Consider the following 25,444-nt stretch of genomic DNA (forward strand, 5'->3'; position numbering starts at 1 on the left):
CAAGCTCAATGTGGCTGCTGACAGCCTATGCCTGCAGCTCCCCCCTTCAGCAAGGTTCCACGTTCCGTGGCAATCTCTGCTAGCCGCCAGTGGCCTCTTCAAGCCAGCCTACAGCTCTCATATTGGTGCTACGTCACCTTGCTTAACTCTGCACGCACGACTTCCCATAGGGTGAGCGTGTGTCTGCTTGAGACACACTCTGTTAAGACGCTACGTTCTTCAGAGACTTTCGTTAACTCGTTTCTTTGTGTTTGCTTAGCTTGCTGAGTATGTCTGTCTGCTCATTTATTTTTCACGCTTTTTATACAGTCAAACCTCAATATATCAAACAGGGATATATCAAATTATTGCCTATATCGAACGGTTCCTATATCACGTGGGAAATCTCATGCATTATTGATTTTTTATTTCGAACAAAGTTTGACATATAATGGATATATCGAACTCAGCCACCCCGAACCGCCCGCGCTCCATTGACAGGCGACGAGCTTTCCCGCAATTCTCGAAAGTAGCGGTAGAGCGGCGTGAGTTTGCGAATGCTGCACACATCGATGGCACCGAGAGCGCCACTTTAACGTAGCGGCGTACGCGCGCCGCAGCCTTGCGGTAGAGGTTCTTAAATGAGGAAAGAGAAGAGAAAAGCGCGGAGCTGTTATCGTCTTTCAATACGAAGGCACCGACACGGCTTCGCGCGGGGGAAGGGGGAGTGGGAGGTAAAGATTAAGGAGGAAAGTATAGGAGGGAAAGGACGCAGACGACTGTCTCGGACCAACACCACCTAGGCTATTCACAAGGCCCGTTCATACCCCTCTCTCCAGACGGCATACGTCACGCTAGTTGTCCGATGTTATGACCGGCACAGCAAGGAGGTGGCTTGCAAGGGACGCTCATCGGCATAACGGTCAAACGCTGTCCGCGTCCTGCAGGAACGCGGGAGGCGTCTGTGTGCGCCACAGGAAATGCACATCAGCGTCGCTGGGACATACAGTCGGCGACTAGCGCGTGCACGGACGGCTACAAAAGGAGCGTGTGGGGAGTGCGCTGTGCTCTCTCTCTGGACTTCGCTGGCCCGCTCGTCTCGAGTGCGCTCTGAGCCCTTGTGATGGAAAGGCGCGTCTGTACGCTCTCGTTGCAATGTACTTCTCTTGCAAATATGTAAATTAAATGCATCTTCTACTTGTTCGTGAGACGCGTCGCAAGAGTCGTCCTTCGCCGGATCATGGGTGGCAGCGAGGCCCCCTCCCCGGACATATCACCGACTGTCCAGTGGCCGAGGACGCGTCGCTCAGGTGGTGGTGTTGGTCACCCCGCGCACTTTTTTACCCCGAACGGCGGACAAGCCACGACAGGTTTGCCTTTCATCGCTACCTGCTTCGCTGGTTAGACTGTTAGGCTTGGTGTTGCATCGCACTGCTCCGAGTCTTCGTCCGTTCCCACGTGTCCTATTTTATTGGTGTTGTATTTATGAGTATGTGATTACACATCGATCAGTGCGACATGGGACGTTGTTGTGTTCCCAGGTGCCGCGGCAATTATGACAGTGGTCCCAAAGTGCGTGTTTTCGCATTCCCCAAGGATGAAGCTCAAAAGAAGTCTTGGATAAAAGCCATTCCGCGAAAGGATTTCACACCAAGCATACACTCCAAGGTGAGAAACTGCTGAAGTTTGTTGTCTTACCGGCTCTATCGCATTACTGGCGTTCTGGCTCTGTTACTGTTGAACGGAGCGAGTATCGTGAGTGGTGATGATAGTTTTGTCGCGCTTCAGGTAGGGCAGTGCGGTAAAATAGAAATGAAATACTCAGGCTCGTGTCAAAGTTCCCATTAGCCCGTTTCGTATGAAAGTAATGAAGTCACTGTTATGCTTGACGCAGGTCTGTGAACTCCACTTCCTCGAGGCCGACTTCACTACAAAGCTGTCACATTTCGACGCAGCGTCGGGACGGATATTGACAGTTGACAGCGAGAGTGTGCGCCTAGTGTCAGATGCTATACCATCGGTGTTTCCGAACTGTCCGTCCTACCAGAGCACGAATCGCAATCGTCGAGAATCTCCTGTCTCGAAACGAGCTCGAATGAAAGACTAGGCCTGGAGCAAAGCGATTAAGGACTCTATATGCGCAAAAAAAAAGCGAAGAGGAGAGAAATGCTGTGTCCTCTTTCGAACACTTAAGAGGCAAGCTTTCTGCTGTATGCAGTAATGATTTCTGGACCATCAAGGCCAACGATCGTTGTGTGATGTTTCTCCGCATCGAAGATAATCCTTCACCGCACGTGAGGTTTTCTGTTACTGTGCTTGCTGATCTCTAACTTGCAGTCTCAGCAGGTATGATCAAGCTGGTTTCATTACCTTGCGGAGGCGTAGTTCCATACGCAGTGCGCGACATCCGGACGTTGTCCTCACTGCTCCAGCAGCTGGAAAACCACATGACTGAGACGCCTGAAGTTGCAAGTCCGTCGAAAACAGCGTCAGCGTTGCAGCATATCGGCTCCTTATTGAATGAACTGTCCCAAGACAGTGACACGACCGAAGAACACAGTGCTTTGTTTGGTTTGCTAAATGAGCAAATAGCTCTCGCACTCGCTGCCCCCATTTGTCCCTACAGTGCTGAAACATTAGTGTTTTCTAGCATCCTGCACTCCATATCTCCGCACGCCTATAACTTTGCCAGATCAGCGTCGACGTTGACTTTACCCCATCCTTCAACCCTGCGCCGCGTTTGTTCCAAGTATGGAGGCGATCCACTGAAGGAGCAAAACGAAGCGAACTTCCTCTCCTACATTCGAGAAAGAGTGAAGTGAATGCAGCCGCACGAAAAGACGGTGACGCTAATGGTTGATGAAGTTCATATCAAGCCATACTTCGATTATAAAGGGGGCAGCATAGTTGGATCTGCAGCCAATTCTCAAGAGGCAGCCACAACCGCTCATGCTTTCATGCTTCAGTCGCTCTTGTCATCAAACAAAGATGTGCTTCACATTCTTCCTGTTGCTAAAATGACCGCCGAAATTCTACACGAGTTCTGCAAGAAAGTAATTTTAGAAGTGGAATCTATGGGCCTCAGGGTCATTGCTGTAATTACCGACAACAATTCCCTCAACCGGAAAATGATGTCGTTTTTCTCAGAGAAACAGGAAGTAAGCATTGTATATCCTCATCCAGCCGACAACAATCGGCCTCTGTTTTATGTCGTAGACCCTGTGCACATACTGAAATGCATCAGGAACAACTGGATGAATAAAAAAAACGAAGGAATATGCTTTTAGTTTCCTGAAGTGAGCCTGTTGGGAATATTTCTCGACGGGCCACCCAGAATGAAAGCAGCATCATTTGAAGCCGTACGGCAGCTGTATGCACTGGAGCAGACATCGCTTCTCAAGCTTGGCTACAAGCTAAATTCCAAGGCAATCAATCCAACACCTATGGAGAGACAAAATGTAAAGTTGGTGTTAAATGTCATTAATCCGTTTGTATCAAACGCACTTGAGACGCGTGGCGATGCCCCTGAAACCACATGTGCCAGTTCAACAGCTCTCTTCATAAACATCATATCGACGTGGTGGAAAATCGTCAACGTGAAGACCCCTTCGAAAGGTCGTAGACTGAATGACACCCTTCAAAATCTAGTGAATTCTACGGTGGATCAACAGCTGGTTTTCTTTAGTGGCATGGTAAACTGGCTGGATGCTTGGAGCAACGTCAACATGAGCCGTGGCTGCTTGACAAGGGAAACACATTCTGCGTTGAGACTCACTTGCTACTCCCTTGTTGAGCTGTCGCCGTACTGTTTAGAACTGAAGTTCAAGTATGTCTTCCTGGGAAAATTTCAAACTGACACTCTTGAAGATCGCTTCGGTCGCTACCGTCAGCTTGCTGGTGCACAATATCATGTTTCTGTGAGGCAGCTTCTGGAGTCTGAAGAGAAAATTCGTCTGCAAAAGCTGCTGATGCTTCCGCAGCCAGACATCAGCAGCGAAAGTGACACAGAAGTATCGCAACATAACTTCTCTGTTCACATCTCAAATGATGAAATTTCCAACCCAAAGCATGACATGGAGGTCGTTGCTTATATCGCTGGATATTGTACTCATTCAGCTCTGAAGAAGCTGTCATGTGCATTTTGCAGCAGCGTGCTCGTCCTGGAGAGCAGGAACATAGATGTGGAAGGTAACACAATGATTGACAACTTGTCAAGAGGAAGCTTAAAGTTTCCGCAGCCATGTACTGTGCACATGGTGCTGGTGACAACGCTTGTCGAAAAGCTCACCAAGGGAGAAAATGCAAAGGCGTTCCTCGCGTCGAACAACCAATGTGGCATTGTAAGCTCCATTACTACATCACTGCTAGGAGATGTTGAGCTAGAGACTTATGAAAATGGCCATACCTCTGAGACTATCGTGTGGCATGTAGTGCGTGTTGCAACAAATGTCGCTCTGAACAACTTTTGTAGACTTCGAAATGACACCATGCAAAGCACCGCACAAAAAAAGGCAGCTGACAGAAAAATCAAAACCTTGAACAAGAAATGAAGTAGGATGGTTTTAGCCTTTCGTCCTAATAAAACCACTTCTACAAATGCATTTCTGACTATTACAGTTTGATCACTAAAGTGTAAAGGCAGGCGTAAACAAATGCAGACCGCGCAGGAACAAAAAAAAAACAAAAAAAGAAACACCGGCTTTCAATAAGTGTCCACAGCAGATATAACGAGAACGAGTGGCGACGACGGCCGGGGTGCAGGTGGGCAACTAGCGTGACGTCACGCTCTCCCTGAAGGGGCCTTGTCAATAGTCTAGGTGGTGTTGCTCGGACGCGGCCTGCGCTGCCGCCGGGAAAGGGAAAGCAGTCAAGCCAGCCGGCATGGGCGCGCCATGTGCGCGCTTTACACCCGGACTCACGCCGCAGCCTTGCAGCCAGCAGTCGTTGCAGTCTCTAAGGTGCCAACGGCACACTGCGCACTTGTTGCAAGCTCCTCCCCCGTAGCATCGGCAGGCATCGGTCGTTGTGCTCGCAGTGTTCGTGCGTTCGGAGTTAGGCCTGTCGCGCGCTGTGGTGCGCGACAGGCGTAACTCCGAACGGCGCAGCTCACGGATGTGGAGATTGTCGCCGAAGCTACTGCTGAGCAGCCAAATGAAGACTCTGCCGAGGTGGATCCCGCAAGCGCTGATGGTGCCCCGCTCCCGACATCAGCTGAGGTCGTAGCTGCCTTGGCCCTTGTGCGCCGCCACTGCGGCGCGATTGAAGGCACCGGCCTATCACTTATGGATCGCCTGGATTATATTGGGGACGCAGTCGTCAAACACGCCATGGCCAACAAAAAGCAGGCTACTCTTTTTCAATATTTTAAACCAACACAATAAATACTATGTGTGAATCTTCAAGCGAGTATTTACTGCACCACGCTTGAACGGTTCGTTGGTTGTTTTCAGCAAGCTGTTGACGCATTTTTTTCGTGATTTTTTTATATCAAATTCTGGATATATCGAACTATTTCGCGATCGCCGCGCCATTCGATATATCGAGGTTCGACTGGAAATTGCGATTCTAAACCTCATTTTCTTACGGACGTTGTCGTTGCTGATAAACGAAGTCAGTCCGACCTAAATATTTCAGGAACCTCATCACAACGTTCATAGAGAACCTAGTTAGGATTACGATTGCCGAGAACACCAGAAGTAGAAAAAGGGGCAGCAGTAGCGAGTTAGCATGCCCTAATGTGTCTCGCTTTCGCACTGCCGGCTGAATCTATCTGACCGTTGCCGGTGCGTGCGCTCGTGCGGTTACTGCTGGCGTGTCTCCCGAAACAATGTTTGTAAAGGTGTAGACTGTTTCTTTTTCAGTGCCTTGCATGCATAACTAGAACTCGGTACAAACTTTAATGCTCACAAAACGGGTAAAAATGGAAGGAATTTTCAAGCGGCACAGGTGGCGGCGATGGCGTGTGCAAGAGGCAGAACGAATGTTTTCGACGGGCATGGACCTAGTTTTCCGGCCACTTTGGGGTTTTCACCGGCATTCTCCCAAACCGATTTTTTCTTGTGTGAGTGTATGCATCGAGGCGTGGTTTTCCGGCGGCTTAAGCAGCCGAGTGAGTGAATGCCCAACGCGTTTTGCCGCTTTCACTCTCACTAATGCCAAGTGTGAACATGCCTTTGATGATATGTGGGGTTTAACGTCCCAAAACCACCATACCATTATGAGAGACTCCGCAGTGGAGGGCTCTGGAAATTTCGACCACTTGGGGTTCTTTACTGTGCACCCAAACCTGAGCACACGAGCCTACAATATTTCCGCCTCTATTGGAAACGCAGCTGCCGCAGCCGGGATTCGCTCCCATGACCTGCAGGTCAGCAGCCGAGTGCCTTAGACCCTAGACCACCACGGCGGGGTGTGAACATGCCTTTAAGTGCGAGCAGTACAAGTGAGGAAACTACTGCACTTTATTGAGAGATGGTGAAGGCAGGAAAGTTCAGAGGAACATCACGGACTTCTTACCGGCAAGTAGTAGTGCCAATCTTCAATATCATTCATAAAGCTCCTTTTTGATTGCTTTTCCTCACAAGTTTGAGCAGTGCACAATATGCGCATTTCGCACCACGCTCATTGTTTTTTCTTATTGTTGTGGTGTCGAAACGATCACCATCGCGAAGTGAGAGAAGAAGAGAAAAAACATTATGGTGTTCTGGTTGATAACGGCCACCGTCTTCACTGCTGGACTATTTTTTACTGTAAATAGCTTATAAATATATTCACAAAATTTTGGTGGAAGCACTGGGTACGACACAAGACGGAACTCCACAGTGGACGTGTGCTAGACAGCTGCGAAATGTCAGCAGAAGGAAATTCTGCAGCTTCTACTTCGACTGCGACTCTGGTGCAGCAGGCGCAGCCAGTGGTATTGACTTAGCCGCACGATCCTGGTAACTTCAGCGGTACGAAAGGCATTGGTGTCGATGCCTGGATCGTGAAATACGAGCGTTCTGTGGCTGTCTACTGGTGGGACCCAACAATGATGTTCGCCAACGTTGCGATCTCTGTGGAACAGCAGGCACGTGGTATCAGGCTCACGACGCAGAGATAACTAGTTCGAATGCCTGTAAGCAGAAGCTCCGAGACCTATTCAGTAGATCAGTTGGGCGCCAACGTACCGCTACTCAAGACCTCTCCTGTCGAGTGCAAACTTCGACCAAATTCCATGTATCATACATACTTGACGTTCTCGCCATTAGTCGTCGTGTCGACAACAATATGACTGAGGAAGACAAAATAAGTCATATCCTCAAAGGCATTGTAGGTGACACTTTCAATCTGCTGGTGTCTAAGGACTGCTCCACCGTGGACAAAATCATTAAAGAGTGCCAGTGATTCAAAAACCGAAGAGCCGTCGCATCGCCAAGCATTTCATGCGATTTCCAAACAATGCCACTACATCATCCTGCAAAGACCTTGAGCCGCCATGGAGGCAACTGCCCACCACAGAGAGTGTAGTGCGCATTGTATGTCAAGAAATTAAGGCAGTGTCCCCACAATCTTTACTGACATGGCCATCCGATGATCCTCGGGAGTGATCTCATTGATTTCAAAGGTTGCGAGAGGAGCTAGCCAATGTCGGACGGTAGCCAGTATCTTCACTCAAGAGACCTCATGTCAATGCCCTCACAGTACCTCCTCGGACACCGAAAAGGTTTAGCCGCTATCGGGAACCTATCCAGTGGAGAACGCAAGACGACAAGCTGATCTGCTTCCGCTTCCATGGAGTGGGACATTATTGGTGTTCTGGTTGATTATGGCTGCCGCGTTCGCTGCTGCACCATTTTTCCTTGTAAATAGCTTACATACATATATACATATATACATATATACATATATACATATATATATACATAGATATATATATACATAGATATATATATACACACATATATACATACATATATATATACATATATATATATATATACATACATATATACATACATATATACATACATATATACATACATATATACATACATATATACATACATATATATATACATATATATATAGATATATATATTATAGCAGAGCTTCTAACACAGGTGCCGGCAAATTATAAAGAAGCCTCGAAGCCGGTTCCCCATTTCTTCGCAGGTTCGGCATGTTAACAGCACCAAGAATCTGGACAGTTAGAATTACATTACAAAAAAATTACCACTGCCTGGTGTGTGAAAATTTGCAGAGAGATAGAAAAATATTTGCAGAAACCAAATATGTCAATTTAAAAAAAAAATAATTTTTTGTCACTTTTTGGTCCCAAAGACCAGTCTGCCCCCTTAAGAAAGGAGAACTTAGCAGACAACAGGCCCCGCTCAGCGCACTTACTGGGCAGCATGCGCTTGCCCTCGCCCTGTTTGCAACACGGCTCTGCCGTACATCGCTGATGCATACAAAAGTCGCTGCTTGCGTACAATAGTTGAAAATTTGGGTGGCTGTACATCACATGACAGGGAATTCTTGTCTCATTTAAGCCAGACATAAGCGAATATATTTTGCCAGGCGCCTTTTTTAGTGTACCTATGCCATTCCTGCAATTTCGACACTTTTTCGGCAGTATCATGTATTTCTCCCACTAGTATATAGTGCAGGGGGATCAAACACATGGCTCGCGAACAGCTGCCTTCATCCTCCCCCCCCCCCCCCTATTTTCCTTATAAGTATGTTCTTAACCTATAAAACTGTTATACAGACATAAGCTATGTCTAGAGATATTACACCAGTATAAACTAAATACATCACTATTCTTGGACACATAATATGAAACAAGCACCATACGAGCTGAGAAAGAGCCTAATATACAAATATAGATCACGCACGAACTACGGTGACCAACGATTAGCGTCACAAATTCCAAACATTCTAAACAAACACCCAACTATATTACATTTACTGGAAGACGGAAACTCAGCTCGATCATTTGAAAAAATAATGAAAGAGTTCCTAGTGGATGAAAGCGATGCTTTTTTTGATTGTTGAAATTTGTAGTTAATGATGTTTTTGTATTCGTTGCACCTTCTTCATTATTGTCCCTTGCCTGGTGTTTATTATACTCTAATTTTTCTTGTAGAGCAACTCAATTTTCTAGTCAAGATGTTTCTTGTTAATTTATTTGATAGAAAACATGCATTTGTTTGTATTTGCCACCACTCGAATAAGGACTGTTTATATTTCTATTCTTTTATTCACACTTCTGGCAGTTCCTGTTTGATTATGGTACCCGTGTAAGATAACACGTGATGTAATTTTCTGAGTACTGTACTTGCGGTATATTTCTGCTTTGCTGCCAGGGTGGCACGACCTAGTTAGGCTTTTACTTAGCCTTTAGTCATGTCCCCCAAGGCAATCTTGTTCAATTTTGCCTTGAATAAAAGCAAACCAACCAACCAACCAACCAACCAACCAACCAACCAACCAACCAATTCTTAATCTGCATAGGCATGACAGGTCTTGGAGGAACCAACAACAGATTTTTTTCAACCCAGTTTTTTCCAGCGCCTTGTTCTTTATCATACTGTGAGCAAATAGTCACATTAGCTCCTGTAATGATAAGAAAACAGTTTTTGATGCCGGATATAATTTAATTAAGCCATAAATAAACGTATTTTGTCGTATAAATTATCAATACATCGAACAATTTGGGGACCCCCTTTGAGCTCCATATATCCGGGATCGACTGTACTCACAAAAACTTCATTGAAGCGAATGTATTCAAGTAATATGAACAGTATATGAACAATGATAGTATTGTGCAGCTGTAAAGGGACCTGAAATTCCACGCCTTGAGCCGGGCGTGGGATAACTAAAAAATATTAAAATCATGGTGGTGACAAGAAACGCATGGAGGTGGAATAAATGACAATGTTGGTGGAGAGGGCCGCCGCAGCCACGACCTCTGTACAGATGTCGAGCTACGGATCACCTCGAAATATGGGGTGAAATCTGTGGACAGCTTTTAAAAACTTAAAGAGTGACTGAAGTTTAAAAAGCAGATCCCTACCGATGAGCATGATAGGATGTAGTGGTAGTTGCGGTCGGTAGGGCAATAAAAAGTGTTTTTTCCTCAAGTCATCTAATTCACTGCACTGAACTAGAAAGTGGTGTACTGTAAGTAGATCTTCACACCTCTAACAGATGGGCTGGTCATTGCCAGACAAGAGGTATGAATGTGTAGAGTGCGTGCGTCCTATCTGCAGCCTTGCAAGTGTAACCTCCGTCTAGCGCGAGCTGGACATTGGTGGCCAATTTCCAAGTATCGGTTTAATACCATGAAGTTTGTTGTCTGTTTGCTTATCCCATAGGTGCTGCCAGAACGCCCTGAGCTCCCGTTGTAAGAAAGATTTCATGTCAAGCAAAGGGCCGGCCATGGGTGTATTGGCGGGTGCGTGGTCGTGCACAGATGCAGCTAGCTGGTCTGCTGCCACGTTTCCAGTGTTCTTACAGTGGGCAGGCACCCAGCACACCACAACATGTCGTTTGAGAGTGTAGATACTGCATAAAAGATAGTAAAGCGACACAAGCACCGGATTTTTATGTTTTTTTCGTGTTTTCAAAGCTGTGACGATACTCAGTAAATCTGTGTATATAACCGCGCGCTGTAGTTGTAATTCATTAATATGCCTGACAGCCACAGATACCGCATGGGCTTCTGCGGTGAAAATGCTTGTTTGGGGGTGCAGTATACCGAAATTTGAAAAAGATGGGCCAACAGTTGCATAGGATACGCCAGTGTGAGACTTGGAAGCATCTGCAAAGAATTCTGGGCAAGTATACTTGTGTTGGAGTTTGAGGAAGTGCGTGCGCATATGTGCAGTAGGTGTGCGTTTAGTGACCTCTATGAAAGATAGATCGCAGTCTATAACTTGCCATTGCCATGATGACGGATATACTGTTCCAATAGAGCCATCAAACAGTGTTCTACAAGTAACACGGCTATTTGTGGTAGACGTTATTAGTGGTAGACATTGTGGTAGACGTTGCGGGTGAACAACGCGCCGTCGGCGCGGTGTTTGTGGTTGCACTGGCGGTGTTTGCGGTTGCACTGTTTGCGGTTCGAGATGGCGAGCGTGCGGAGTGTTCGGAGACGCAGCGCGAGCGCCATTTTGGACGTCACTTGCTTTGTTTTTGTGCTGCTGTGCTTGTGTGGTGCTATCGGCAAAGAGGTTTCTTCTGCATTCAGCAGATGGCGCTTTGCCGTACAAGGCGCGACATTTAAATTTTGATCGACATCGTCTGTGCTCGCAACTGTTTAGCATGGTTGCAAAACTATCTTTGGCTTTCACTGCGTTCTTATTTTGTGATATAATGGCTTGATTTAATGTTGTTTCAAACATTAAAGGCACTGACTATCGTACCGAAATAAAATGAACAGATACATTAAAAAATGTTTTTTTTTTCCAGAGACCAAGGTGGGGGTGGGTTCATTATGCAAGTGGATTTATTATGCGAGTAAATACGGTATGTGGGCCTACTGATACTGTGACGTCCCCGAATGCTACAAGTTTTGAGACATTGTCATACCGAAGCATGTCGCGGACCTCCAGAAGAAGGTCGCCACTTCCCATCTTGGTGACATTATATCGTGGGCCAATTGCTTCCGTGAGGGTTTTCGATACAAGAGAGGGTGATATTGATTGGACTGTCTTACCGTATTTTCTTTTTGGCTATGTACTACTTGATAATTGAGAAAGGATTGTTTTGGTTTGAAAAGTACAACCTGTTCTTCGGTGCGCCACCTTTTCGTGCGGCGATCAGGGAGTAGGGAGAAAAAGTGTGTCATACAGGAAATATAATGTTCTGTGGCGATGGTGGCCACCCATCACCGAGCCCAACAAAGGGACGCTGCAAGGCAGAACACTTGAAGACGCCAGCCATATATAACCATATATAACTTCCCAAGTTTGAGCAATCACACAGGGTTAACACTAGTCGCCAGGAAATTTGGAAGCAAATAGAAAAGAGAAGATGTGACAGGATAGATCACACGGGGTTAACCCTAGCCACCAGGAAATTTGGAAGCAAACAGAAAAGAGAAGATGACATGATAGATTTAAAGAGGAGGAAAGACGAAGATGTATGGAAAGAGAGATAGGAAAAGGCGACTGCCAATTTCCCCTGGGTGGGTAAGCCCAGGGGTTCCATCCACGTGAAACCGGGGCCAAAGGGGTGTGTTGCCTCTGCCGAGGCCCCTAAATGTCCAATCAACCGGTGTGGGCTCAACTCCCCAGAATCCCTTTTCCACGGACACGGCTCAACCACGCATGGCTAGGTGTGAGAGAGGTCGAAACCTCCCCGTTAGCTTGGGTTCGTGGTGTCGCTACACACCAAACACCTGCTTGCACAGATGCCCCTGCGGGGAGTTTTGAGGAAAAGTATTCGTTGTGATGAGACATTTTTCGCATAGTTTTCTATGGGGAGCTGATGGGGAATTGAAAATTATTTCTTGTAGAGGACTTTTTTTTGGCGGGATTAGACTGCAGCTGTTTAGTGACACAGGTGCTACGAGTTTATACATTTTGCCTAAACTATTTTGTTTGTCCTTAATAATTGGCTGGGCAACTCATCAGATGAGACAGGCATAAATAAAATTCGAGAGACAAACCTAGCAACACACTCCCCGGACGGGATGACCACGTCGCTGATGGCGACTTTCGTGCCATTGTGGGGCGGTGGCTCGTTCCGGAAGAGCACAGGGTAGTTCACACAATTGAAGAGGAACGCAGAGAACACCACGGCAAAAATGAACTCCCTGCAATACAGAGCAGTAGGAACATTACAAAGCGTTTATTGTGCAGAGCAATGTGTCCACTACTGGGGGCTTGCAAAACATTTATTTGACAAAAACTTTCCCACACAGCCAACACCGCGCAAAAAGTGACCAGTCTTCATTTCTGTTTCCAATTGGGTGCTTTCCCACACAGCCAACACCGCGCAAAAAGTGACCAGTCTTCATTTCTGTTTCCAATTGGGTGATGGCACTGTGTGTTTCACCAGAATGATGTGGAATACATAAGATCACAAAGCATCAAGATAAGGTCTGTTTTGTCGCTGACATGGTGTATTGTCAGCAAATGCTTTAAAATCTGCCCTCCACCACTATGCAGTTATGTCAATGCTAGATTATACTTATTGCACCAACTTTATGGAGGGAAGCTGCACAGGCCTTTTAGTCTCAATCTCGAATAAAACCCTTTTCCCAGCTTGCACACACACTTATCGGCATTCTGCATTTCCTTAACTTATTGTGGTGCTGAAAGTGAAGTGTATGAAGCAATGTTCAGGCTGCGTGATAGGGCTTGCACTTTGCACCTACTTATGTAGCGGGACTCACCATTACATTTTCCGCCTTGTACAACAGGCAAATCACATTCGCGCATGCCGAGTGTGAGAATGGCTATGCCACGACTGCATTAACAAACTAAGTTTGAAGATTGTCAAAAAGGATACCACTGCACCATAATCAAGTACACATGTACGATAGGATTAGAACTTAACAGATTGAAAATTTGCTCCCCATGACTGAATGCAACAATTTGATATGTCCTCGCCATTATAATAACCTTTGACAGCATGAATAGAGTTGTCAGAAGTGTGGAGCTGCTGCAGTGGTCAGATTCCCTTTCCAGTTTAACCATCGCAGTCGTGGCTGCTTCCCTCTGGGCACAACAGCCCCGCATATGTTTGACATTTTTGAGAACATATAGCAGTTCACTTCATTGCACAATCTCCATAGCATATCAGTGCTGGTAATTACCACAGTCTGTCACTGCCCCCATCACTTAATGATCTTTTTGTCTTCACCAAGGCATGGCTATGCCACAACATCAGAATGCTAAATTTACCTGGCAGCCATTGCGTCATATGGCGAGAAATTAGGAGAGTTGAAATAAAGGCTATGTTCTCTTTTTGAGTGAAATACTGGATTTTTTTTTTTTCAAGTCTACATGGCTAAGATCTGTGTATTGAAGTGAAATGATGTGGTGTAATAACAAAGCATGTTTATTTAGTATTTCAGGACTGCTTTTAAAATTTCGCTTCCCCAAAGTAGGCAACAGCGTGCTGGCCGCAGGGCACCACACCAAGCGATTCATATCCTGCTGGGTGCTTTTCCTGTGGCATGCAAAACAAATGATAGTCGAGCACGTCAACGCAGGGCTGCACAGTCTGACAAATTCGTTCCAAGCCAGTCATGTCGAACATGAAAAATAATGCCTTTCAGTTCAATATCGGGCATAACGTAATGAAAATCTTCTAAAGAATCGGCAATCACTTTCAGCAATGATTACACAAGCCATGTGCCAACAGTGTCCGCGTATACGAGTGATAACGCAGGTTGGCACCATGCCACACCTCTGAGGCCCACAAACGGTCGAATGCCTTCAAAGCTAATTTCACTAATGTTATTGCCCACAATCTAACATTGAGCTCAACTGTATACTTTTTCAGTTCTTGAGGAGCATAGACTGGCCCTTCCACATTTGTAAAGTAAAGTAATGAAACAGAGTAAAAAAAACTTTCAAAGAAAGTGAAGGTCCAGAGTCAAAGTTCAGCTGCAACCACTCACAATAGCTCTATGATCTCGTGAAGCATCATACAGGTGAAGCCGTGGTTTTGATGGTACTGGTAGACGTGCAGTCACACAGTCAAGGATAATGGGAAGCTTCAAACAACCAACATGGCTTGCACAGAATAATGCAAGTCTATGAAAAAGCAATGCACAGTTCGATTTAACAACTGGTCTCTGGAAATGTTGTGACAGTGCTCTATTCGAAGCTGCTTCACGAGTTCACATGAAGTTCAGAAACTGCATTTAACCCCCTCCTATTCAGACATTGTGAAAACCCAAACTTCATACATAAGCAGGTACATAGATGAAATGAAATTCTTGCAGTATATCCAACAATTCTCTACACAGTGGAATTAAGTACAAGCAGCAATTTCCAGAATGCTCTGGTCAGAATCGTAATCTGGGCATGACTGACACTGTGTCTGAGTAAATTAAAACACCTAAACAAAAGTGAAAGGTCACGTGGTCTCAACCATTTACGGTGCAGATGAATGGAGGCCCCTTTGAACTGACCCCTGAACACACAAAAAAAAAAAAATGAAATAGGGAGAGAAGAAAAAGAAGACAAGAAGGATATCCTTGTAAAAAAAGAGTCCAAGTCCTCCACGTGGTTCCATCGTGCTGCAAACGATAAAAGATAAAAATCATTAAGCAATGACAATATCCTGTACACATTGACAGTAGACATGACAAAGGTGAACGCTGACCAAGAGGCCAATTGGGGAGTGTAAAAGCATTCAAGAGAGCCAAAGTGTGCACACACAGCAAAGCAACACTCGGGCAACAATTAAAGCCTCTCTCTATTTGAATACATTTCGACTCAGTGCCAACCCACCCTCATGCTCATTTCCTTCTCCCTCCTTCAACCTCTGATTTAAACTGAAAATACTGGCACACTCTGGTGATGGTGAATAACAAAAATAGTACAATGAGTGCCAGTTGAAAAAAAGAACATCTGTGTTCAGTGAATTTGGCAAACTTCGCATCATGGATGCAATCAGATTTGCTGACAATACTGTTTCACGGCAGACTCTACGGAAGCATTCAGGGCTGTTTCGAACACACATAGAAGAATCTCGCACTAAGCAAAAAAGTCACCGGAGGAAAAGCCAATCAGCACTAGTTTATATGGCACTGCTGCTACCATTGCCCGAGAAAGTAATGAACACAAGATTGGTCCAAATGAGCTGCTTATCCTACTTTCAAAATGATTGATATGTGGGGTTCAACGTCCCAAAACGACCGTATGATTATGAGAGACGCTACTTTCAAAATGTGGCAACAGAGCATGACAGGACGAGCTTAGCAACAACATGGGCAAATGCAATCACTGAATAATATTGTATTGCTAATGTTCTCATCAGATACTTACACATGGCCCTTGAACATGCACCGATTTTTGCAACATTCTTTCAGCATCAGAAAACGCTGCCAGCTATTAGTCGAAGCTCCCGAGAACACACGAGCCAAACATTGGGGCGCAGCACGCGGTCTGGAATTTACAATCAATTTTGAAAGTTAGCTAGAAATTGCTTATTTTTCTCTCTATAAATCATGCCTCATACCCAGATTGCTGAGCAATATAACCACGTTCACGGACTGATTTGCACATCGAAAGTTGAGCTCTTACCATGGCTGCTGAGAAAGGCCACACTGTGCCCGCATGCAGGGTCACATTCATGCCAAAAGCAGCCGAGTGTACCCAGAAAGAAAAGTGCTCGAGGTCACGACATGCGCTGAAATAGGGACGCATCCTCTTGCCCTCACGTCATGCCCTTCCCGGAGCAGCTCTTCAAAGTGCTCACTAATATGAGCCGGGACAGAAAGCACTTGAAGCATGCGACAAATCTCTGAAACTCTGCTCGGACTTGGCAAATTTCGAAAATTTCCTAGGCACATGATTTCTGAAGCGACATGTAGAAATGCAGAATATGATGCCGCTATTACTCAGAAAAGTGCTGCAAAGACCCTATAACAGTGGTACAAGCACAATTTATATGAATACTGATACACAAAAGCTAAAAGTAGCAACAACGTTCATGGGAGATTGGATACAGCACTAACATTTTTTGGAGGACAAAATACCAAGAGTTGTCTTTGCTGTACGTCTGAGAAAACATAGCCTCACCCACACTATCAGTGTCTTTTAGTAGCGTTTGTAAAGGGGCACTTTCCAAGAATCTTACGGGTATGGGAGACAAGAACAGAGAGTGAAAACCCAACTGTCCCAGGAGTTCCAGCATAAAACAAACACACAGACACACTTCTTTAGGCCAGATTTCCACAAGTGACGGGGATATGTAGTTTAGCCATTAATGGGGGCCTGTACAACTGACAGCAGTTAAGTTGCACCTTATAAATGCAGAAGTAAACTGGAAAGGCTGCACTAAATAAATGAGTAATGCCAGTTTATACCTATAGACATTTGGATCCAAACTGTCATAGCTAATAGAGGGAACATTCATGAGCAACTAAATAATGTGTGCTATGTCCCATGACAGAGGCCCCTTTACATTTTTAGTAGCCACCCCACACTGCATGGAAATTAACATTGGTAAGATGCTACAGCTGCAAACAGATTAGAGCACTGATGTGAGACTTCAGCACGATACACATGGCAGTAGTGGTGGCTTCAATTAATGCCTTTTCAGGTGTCTAATCATGGTAGAGAGAGAGAAGGATCAGATGAATGGTTTCGGTGCCAAAATTTCAGGTGTCCCTACACATTGCCTCTACGGAATACACAATGATGTCCCAATGTTCAAATTTTGAAGCCCACTGGAAAATTGGCGAGTGTTGTATAACTGCATGGTTGCTCCTTTCTTTCTCTCCTTTTATCTTACTTTTATCTGTCTCTTCCCTCCTACTGAAAGGGTGAACAGGCATTGTGCCCCTCCAGGTGACAGTTGCCAGCTTGCTCTCTCCCTGTTTTTTTCTGTGTCAACGTGTATGCATGTATGCAAATCAAATAAATAAATTAATAAATACTCCCATTACAGCCACAATGGGACTACTCACTGCTCTCCAATCTGCCACCTCTGCATCAATTGTGTCAAGTGCCTGCAGGGATATTGTCCAATTAAGTAGTGTGGGTTATCTATTATGAGGTGTGTATGTAACACAATGCAGATTAGATAACCGATGTCAGAATAATGGAAGAGATATGAGCATAATGAGAACAGACATGGCAGCAATCAGTTGGAATGAACAAATGAGATTTCATTATGAAAAGGGGTGACTGGACCTGACATAAAAAAAGGACTTTGCAAGGTCTACATACATCTTGTGTCTCCTCCTTGCTATGTGAAAAGTTACGTCAAAGGTGGGGCTGCTCAAAATTATTATAGTGCAAGTAAATTAAGGTCGGGGCCGTGTGGAGCAGACTCAGTTTTGTTTCAGGACTATTTGAAGCAAATAAAATTTCGTTTTGAATCAATTTTAAGCAGGCCAGTCTGACGCTTGAAGCAGATTAGCCTTTGATAAAGAAGCCACCTCCTGTATTCGTGGTAGAGACACCCAAGCTTTCCCTTAAGCGTAAAACACAAGAATGCGAACGGGCCCATTTGCACAGTCTTCTGATTCACCTACCACGCTTTGCTTCAACCATGTCATAAGGAAAAGAACATCCGTGCACTTAAAGGGACATTAAAGGTGAAAAACAATTTATGTCAGAGCGAAAGCTCAATGTATTGCAGCATCAAAAATGGTAATATCAACATTGGTGCCTCACTAACGAAAAAATTAAGCTATATGTATCGCACTACGTGGGCCATGAGTGGGACATTTGCGAAATGATCTCGATGACATGAGCGTGTATGACTACAATTAATCCCTAATAATCAAATTAGCTGCAATAAAAAAAGAACTTCCCATGCATTAAGGAACATAAAATGCAGCTTGTCCACTTCTGTTAGATTTATAGAAAAAAGAACCGCCTGGCCTTACTTTGGGGAATGGCACGAGTGGTTCAAAAGTTCAGATTTCGGCTGGTTAAGCTGGATAAGTGGTGCCATCTAGTGGGGCTTAGTTGAACCAAGCAAGAATGACGACCTTCAAGGTTGCAGAAAATCGCTCAATGGCCGTCGTTGCCACTGTGACGCCCGTTACTTTAGCTCTGCTACTACTGGCGATGGCAGACACGAGGTAAAAGGGGGCAACAATGAGCACGGTAGCAGGGACGACTGAAAAACTGCTGTCAGGTGTGGGTGATTTAAGTGTGCCAACGCGATGCGGACCACCAAAATGCGATTTTATTTAGAAATAAGCACTTCCTTTGCACGAAACTAACACTGTGAGGTTTCTGAACTGCTATTTCGACAATCAATGCCGACAATATTTGCCTTTGCTGTCCTTTTAACATTGGCTGTTAGAAGCTCTCTATGAATGCCTGACTACTGCTAAGTGGGCAAAGCACCCATTATATGCCAGCGAGACAGTACGCATAGCCACACACCTTGGACATGACGCCAATTAGGATTCATTATACCAGAGCACTTTATAATGGGTGCGCCTTTAAATGACCTACTCACTGTGCAATTCACACAGTTTGATGCCTGGTACAACCCCACCCATCTGCCACGGCCCACACAGGAACACCTGCATGCCATGCAGAAGCCTTGGGTTTGATTCCCGCTCAAATCAAAGACATTTATCATTTTCTTTACTCGCACCCATCCGATATTATATAGAAAGATATTGATCATTTTCTTTACTCGCACCCATCTGATATTGTATTGACTGTTCATATATATTTTTGCTCACAACCAACAACACCGTCAAGCTCTAGGAGTGCTGAAAACACACAAACGCACACACATGCATAAGGAGGTGTCTCGTTACTTACTGGGGCTGCTGTCTGCCGTGTGGATGAGATAGTGGCTTTCGTGCGCCCCTTCCGGCTCGGTGTCATCCGATGGCAGTGCCCGGTAGGCTGTCTGAAGGCCTGCCATCTTGGCACCGCCACCCAGTGTGTGTGCAGGGGCAGTGCCCACCTGCAATCGAATTAGCATTAGCAACCGCCTCGGATTTTGTGGGACTGTTTGGACTTTCCATACAGCGCCCCAAGAGAGGAAACGTTTTATTAAATAATTACACCATCTCCCACCAAAGGCAACTATGAGTAGCATGCAAAGCAGCGCATGGGTCAACTGAAAGTTTCGTTCATTATGGGCACCATGCCCGATGTTAACGTATCCTTGCAAGTGGAGTACACCATAAATTTACTGAAGGTTTTGTTGCTGTTACTCGTCCCAAACTCTTGTTGGAGCATGCCAGGTGGGTTCATCGCCACATCACGTGTCTGCAGAGCCTCGCGCATCGAAGTCATCATGCGATTGCTGAGAGAGTAAGGAGCAGAGGCCACAGCCTTTTACACAGCCACTTAAGCAGGGCGAAACGTGCTAGCACGTGCCAGCATGTTATGACTAGAATACAATGCATTGGTTCATCGCACATCTACAGAATCTCGTTCCCTGACGCCATCGCACGATTGCCGAGAGCATGTAAGCGGGAGAGGCCACAGCGTCTTATCTAGCACCTTACACAGGCCCTAATGCACTAGCGAGACGGAAATAGCCGTCTACTGATGAGCTGGGATTTTGCTGCCCCTGCTGCCACCTTGTTTTCTGCTCGAGCAGTGCTCCCGATAGGGCTGCAGCAGTAAGCATCTTTTTCCACAGAACCACAAACAACAACACTAGCAGGCGAATGCATTCCGACCGTGCTTAGGCCAGCTGTTGCACACACGCAGTAAGGGTGGTTAAGCACACCGGATCGCACTAGGCGATAAGCTGCTTCACATTTAAAATATATATAAACCAAACATGTGGGAGGGAAGTCCTAGTCATCCCAAGCCGACCTTGTCGGAACAGCTATATGTCCCCAATTTGCTCCGTACCGTCCAGTAGGAAACTTTTCATGAGATCGAACGCACGCCGAACAAAGTGCATCAGGCTATGAAACACAAAGTTCGCGTGAGTCGCACGTATGAAGCAATAGGGAGGTTTACAATAACGTTCGCAGGTTTTGCGGGCGCCATACGAGCTTCAAAATACCGTATGTGCCCCCCCCCCCCAAATCTAGGGACATCTGCCCCCCTCTCCCGCAAACCCGAATGCACGGAAGCTACACATAGCCCCAACACCAGCGCTTTCCGGGCCTAGCGGGTAGCACGCTATTTCGGATTTCCTGCGGGCGGACCGCAAGCGCGAACGGCGGCTCACGTTACGACGCAGTGGCGGCGACCGCACCGCAAGGGCTTGCGGTGGAATATTATGGAGTTTTAGATTAACGTTTGCTTCCACTAAGGAAAAGTCTAGGAACTTTCGCCACGACCGCAAACCCAAATGCACGGAAGCTACACACAACACTTCGTGGGCCTCGAACGGCGGCTCACGTTAAAGACGCATGCGCAGTGGCAGCGACAGCACCGCAAGAGATCGCGGTGCGCTATTCTATAACTCCCTATTTTAAACCTCCCTAATGTTGCGGTGGCTTGCGAGGGGCCCCAGCTGTACTTGCGCATGAAGTGCGACAACTTTTACCGAGTACACTCTCAAGCAAAAAAAAAAAAAAAAAAAAAAATCGGGAATAGCCTGTAGCCAGTTTAACTACCACTTTAAAATGCCAGATCAAGGAAACGACGGAATATAACGCAATAATAATAGTACAAAAAAAACTGACTTCGCAAGCTCCTCTTGTTATTGCACCCCTCCCCCCCCCCCCCCCCCCCCCCGTCCCGACTCGCTTCATAGAAGAGTTAAAATCAAATCACAAATATGCCACAGTGAGGGCTGCTTGAAAGCAAAAGACATGATACGCTAGCAAATAAGGCTGATATGAAGACAAATTAGATGCTGTCTCCATGGATTTTCTTGAACAAGGTCAAATGTTCTCTCGCGCTTGGTCTTCTTCAAAATGCGGCTGCCCTGGCCTGGATTCGTACCCGCGTCCTCTTTTGCCGCACTACGCGCGTTTTCAACAAGCAAAAAAAAAATGAAACAAACACGAAAACAGGGCCGCTACTTTGTACTGACTCCAATCTCGCCGAGCATATGACTGATGCCATCAACGAAGATGGCAGACACTGACCACTCCGGAACATGGCGACAAAATGGAGACTCAGTAGAGCTGAGCATTCGGGAGAGAAAAGCCTTTTGCACGGGGCTGATCGGAAAAGCCGAGTTTCACGGCGGTTGTATGTACGTACACTTGCGGTAGACGCCGGCAGCCAGCCGTAGTAAGCACGAGTCATGTCTACGACGTGATCTCTGAAATGGCTTCGTGCAGTCATCTTGTACGAATCGGTGGACCGTCTTCCACGGGGACCGGCGAGTGACAGCGAGCGCGTTCCGTCCGGCCAAAGACGCGCCAACAATGACAGCCGCCACCGACCACCCCTTTCCGTGAACCGCCGCGCCTTCCCTAGGCAAACCAGAACCGATCCTTTTAAACTATAATGAACGCCCCCAATGTCCACAGAGTTTCCAGTACGGCGTGGAAAGGCGGCGACTCGCACGAACGGTCGAAACGCTCGTTCGTTCGCGTTGCAAGCAAAGAGTGTGCGCCTCGCCCTGCCTTCAATTGTTTGTCAACTTCTCTTCACCTATGTTTTGTTGATCACGTTCTCACCAAATTAGATACCGTCGGACCACTGACGACTTCGCGCGTATAACAAAAAAAAAAAAAAAACTGGTCAGCTAGGAGTTGGTTCAGGATGCGCGTCATCATACATCCCTCTTTTCCTGCGTGCCGTGTTAGTCGCGCCCCACCCTTCATCGAGGTCATTGCGCGACTGCGAAAGTGGTCACCGAGATCTACGTAGTATTAAGGTCCTTTAGGACTACCTAAAAGGTCCCCTATGTCCCGGAGAATACACTTCAGCTTTGGTCCTTCGAAACGGGATCTAGCTCATTCCCGACGCGACCGAAACACACTTCTGTTTCGCATGACCTTTCGCTTCGAATGACCACTCGGTAATGGTCTCTTCCATGACCGAGACTGACATGTCCTTTCAGAACACTCCGACAACGCCTCCAAGGCGTTGACTCCGATTGCATGGGGCTTTCATCAGGAACGCACAGGTGCCGTCCACGTCATGTCACGTACTAGTCGATCACCGCGAAAGATTGCCAGTCACGCCTGACAAAACGTCACCTCGGGCCACTCAAAGACGAAGCAGGGCAACGTTGACTTGCGGCACGACATATCCTTGGGGTTATAAAGACGCGGGCAAAAAGGCTGAGGGACGCCCTAGCGCCTGTGCGTGTCCCTCCTTGTCCTCAGAAGCCTCTGCGCTGAAGGCCAAGGATGGCACATTGCTCCGTCCAACGACTCTTAAAAAATTGATGAGACAGATGCTTGGGCTAGTCGGTGATTGGGAATCAACATATTTGCACAGCGCAATACTACGAGTAGTTACGACGTAACTACAGAAGGAGAGACAATGGCAGAAAGAGCACTGACTTCAACTTAAATTTTATTAGCGAAAACGCTGGAAATATATACTGGAGGCCAATCAGATGCAAATACTGCGTGATCTATGTATCAGCATGCCTTCGCTTGCTCTGACTAAAAAAGAAATCGAGTTCCTGGCTTTGACCCAATAGATTGTGAACTTGTGCTGTGGCGTTGTAGCCATATAATGAGATGATTATCTTGCTGTGATGAAATAAGATGCGCGGTGTTCTGTCACGAGTATATATTTCCAGCGTTTTTGCTAGTAAAATTTCAGTTGAAGTCGGCGCTCTTTCTGTCCTTGTCTCTTCTGTAGTTATGTCGTAACTACTCGTAGTCTTGCGCTGTGCTAATATGTTGACTAAAAAAAAAAAAGTTTTTCTAGGAGGCGTCGCTCTTTCCAACAACTTGACACCAATAATGCTGCACGGCTTTACAACCCTACTACACTGCATCAATGCAGTGGTATATTTTTTGGTACACGAAAACAAGGGGAGGGGGGAGGCTAAATCCTTGCAGCATCGTCGTCATTGCACGAGACTTTCTCGTCTGTTCAAGGCTCAGCTGGATGCACCTTTGAGCTAAACAAATGTCCTAACACAAGACACACCACGCCAAGCCGACAGCACGATGAATAAGCAACTGGCACACACAAGTGGGCGTCAGGTGAAACACATGTAGGGGCGGCAACGCATCCGACATGACTAACCAGAAAAGCAAAGGCAACGCGCAGAACGTGCCAATGGCATGTCGCAAATAGACCTGCTTAAGCACGACCGCATGTCAAGACGTGCGCTCGAAACGCACGAACCGAAAGTACCCAACCCACCGCAGAATACACGAGCGTGCGTTGCCCTGATATTACAACGCTTTTCTTAATGATTGCACCTGGTTCTAGGAAACCCGCTCGGTTTGCAGCGCACATATTGTGCTTTGAGCGCACCGTTTTCGGCAAAGGTCTGCTTGAGACCCGCAAGTGCCTTTTAGTTAGCTTCCTATTCGAGTTAATGGGAGCGAACAAAACACGCTAACCTCATCATGCGTCTACCGACACGTGCGGTGAGAACGATCAGCGATCCAAGCACGATGGCGATATCGCATTTAAAACCAGCGAGCATAGCACGCTATGTCAACAAGACTTTGGCCGATTTGCGCGGAAGAGCCACCACCCGTAAGGTGCAGCGTTTGTCATTAAATATTGTGTTATTAGATAACTTGAATCACGCGCTGTACTTCCCAGTGATTCATTCGGTGCAGAGGCAAAAGGAACAGCACGTTCAACGAACGCAAGGCGTCGTATATGCCGTCTGGGTCGGACCAGCTCGCGCGCAAGAGTGAGCCGGAAGGGTTTCTAAATGCGAAGCCAAACGAAACAAGCCGGAGGAAAAGACCGCGCCTGACATCGCGCTTTTTCAGCCGCGAATTCAGGATGACGTGCGTGGTAACAGGCGCACCGACGCTAGACTTCGAGCGGTGTTCCCTGCTTCGAGTGCGCATGATGTATCATGCCAACATTCACGCGCCTGAGGAGGCTTTGCTAAACATGCAGCTACGAGCAATTTCGGTCCACCGCCATACGCGTGTATTGGCCGTTACCTGAGAAATGAACACATTAGACTCAACTGCGTCTGAATCCCGCCCGGGCTCCACAACGAAACCGCTAAAAATAGGCTGCTTCTCGGGCGCATTCGTAGGTGCAAACGGGATGTTGCCTGTGGGCCAAAGGCAAGGACACTGCGCTGCGGTCGCCACAATTGATGAGAAGTTCGACGTGAGCCGTTATCGCTGCGGCAGCACTCGAAACACTGCAACACTCCCGCTGTGTTTCGTCTCCAGGTATTCCGCGTCTGGCGAAAGACGACGCGCAAGCCCCGTTGCTAACGGCGGCTGGCGACGAAGCTGCTGCTGCACCAACCGTGCTCGGCCAACAAGCGGACATTTCGCAAGAACTATAACAACGATGCCCGTTGTGGTGCTACTACAACTATCGGGCCTGCCGCGCACTCAAGTCGTCAGTGCGCGCGAAAGTTGGCGAAGAAGAGGTTCGGGAGCAGGGCCTCGAACAGTTGGCTGGGAACCTATAAAATCCCTTCCCCGAGAAAGACTTACGTGCAGAGGTTTCGATCAGCTGACGGAGGCGACCCTCGCTGCATCATCCGTCGTCTCGTGTGTATCCATGCCGCGCACACAGTCGATTCTACGAGGCAGTGAACCTCCTTGTCACTGCCACAATGAACATGACTGGCACATATCGAAATCCGTGCACGAGGATCACACGGCCAGGCGCGACTCGCGGGACGGTTGTGGGCACGGTCACCCACCAAATGGCCTTTGTCGCTCTGTTTACTTTTAATTTTATTGGAGGGAGCGAGCGTTTCTTTCCTCCAT

At 46.7% G+C, this 25,444-nt stretch overlaps 1 protein-coding gene across 2 annotated transcripts in view; it reads right to left on the bottom strand.

Annotated features, from left to right (window-relative positions):
* Atg9 (autophagy-related protein 9) overlaps window positions 1-25,395 on the bottom strand; it is a 106,111-nt gene extending 80,716 nt beyond the window's left edge. Inside the window, exons 1-5 of one of the 2 annotated variants that reach the window (XM_037429715.2) lie at window positions 25,166-25,395; window positions 19,446-19,593; window positions 15,180-15,223; window positions 14,600-14,664; window positions 12,638-12,784 (exon numbers count right to left, since the gene is read on the bottom strand). In XM_037429715.2, the coding sequence (XP_037285612.2) occupies window positions 12,638-12,784; window positions 14,600-14,664; window positions 15,180-15,223; window positions 19,446-19,551 (362 nt within the window). In that variant the 5' untranslated portion in view covers window positions 19,552-19,593; window positions 25,166-25,395. Of the gene's footprint in view, window positions 1-12,637; window positions 12,785-14,599; window positions 14,665-15,179; window positions 15,224-19,445; window positions 19,594-21,809; window positions 21,962-25,165 lie in introns of those variants that run through there. The other variant, XM_075884750.1, reaches the window with a different exon arrangement.
* Window positions 25,396-25,444: the final 49 nt, after the last annotated feature.

This window comes from Rhipicephalus microplus, chromosome 1 (assembly GCF_043290135.1).
Source record: "Rhipicephalus microplus isolate Deutch F79 chromosome 1, USDA_Rmic, whole genome shotgun sequence".
Lineage (NCBI taxonomy): Eukaryota > Metazoa > Arthropoda > Arachnida > Ixodida > Ixodidae > Rhipicephalus > Rhipicephalus microplus.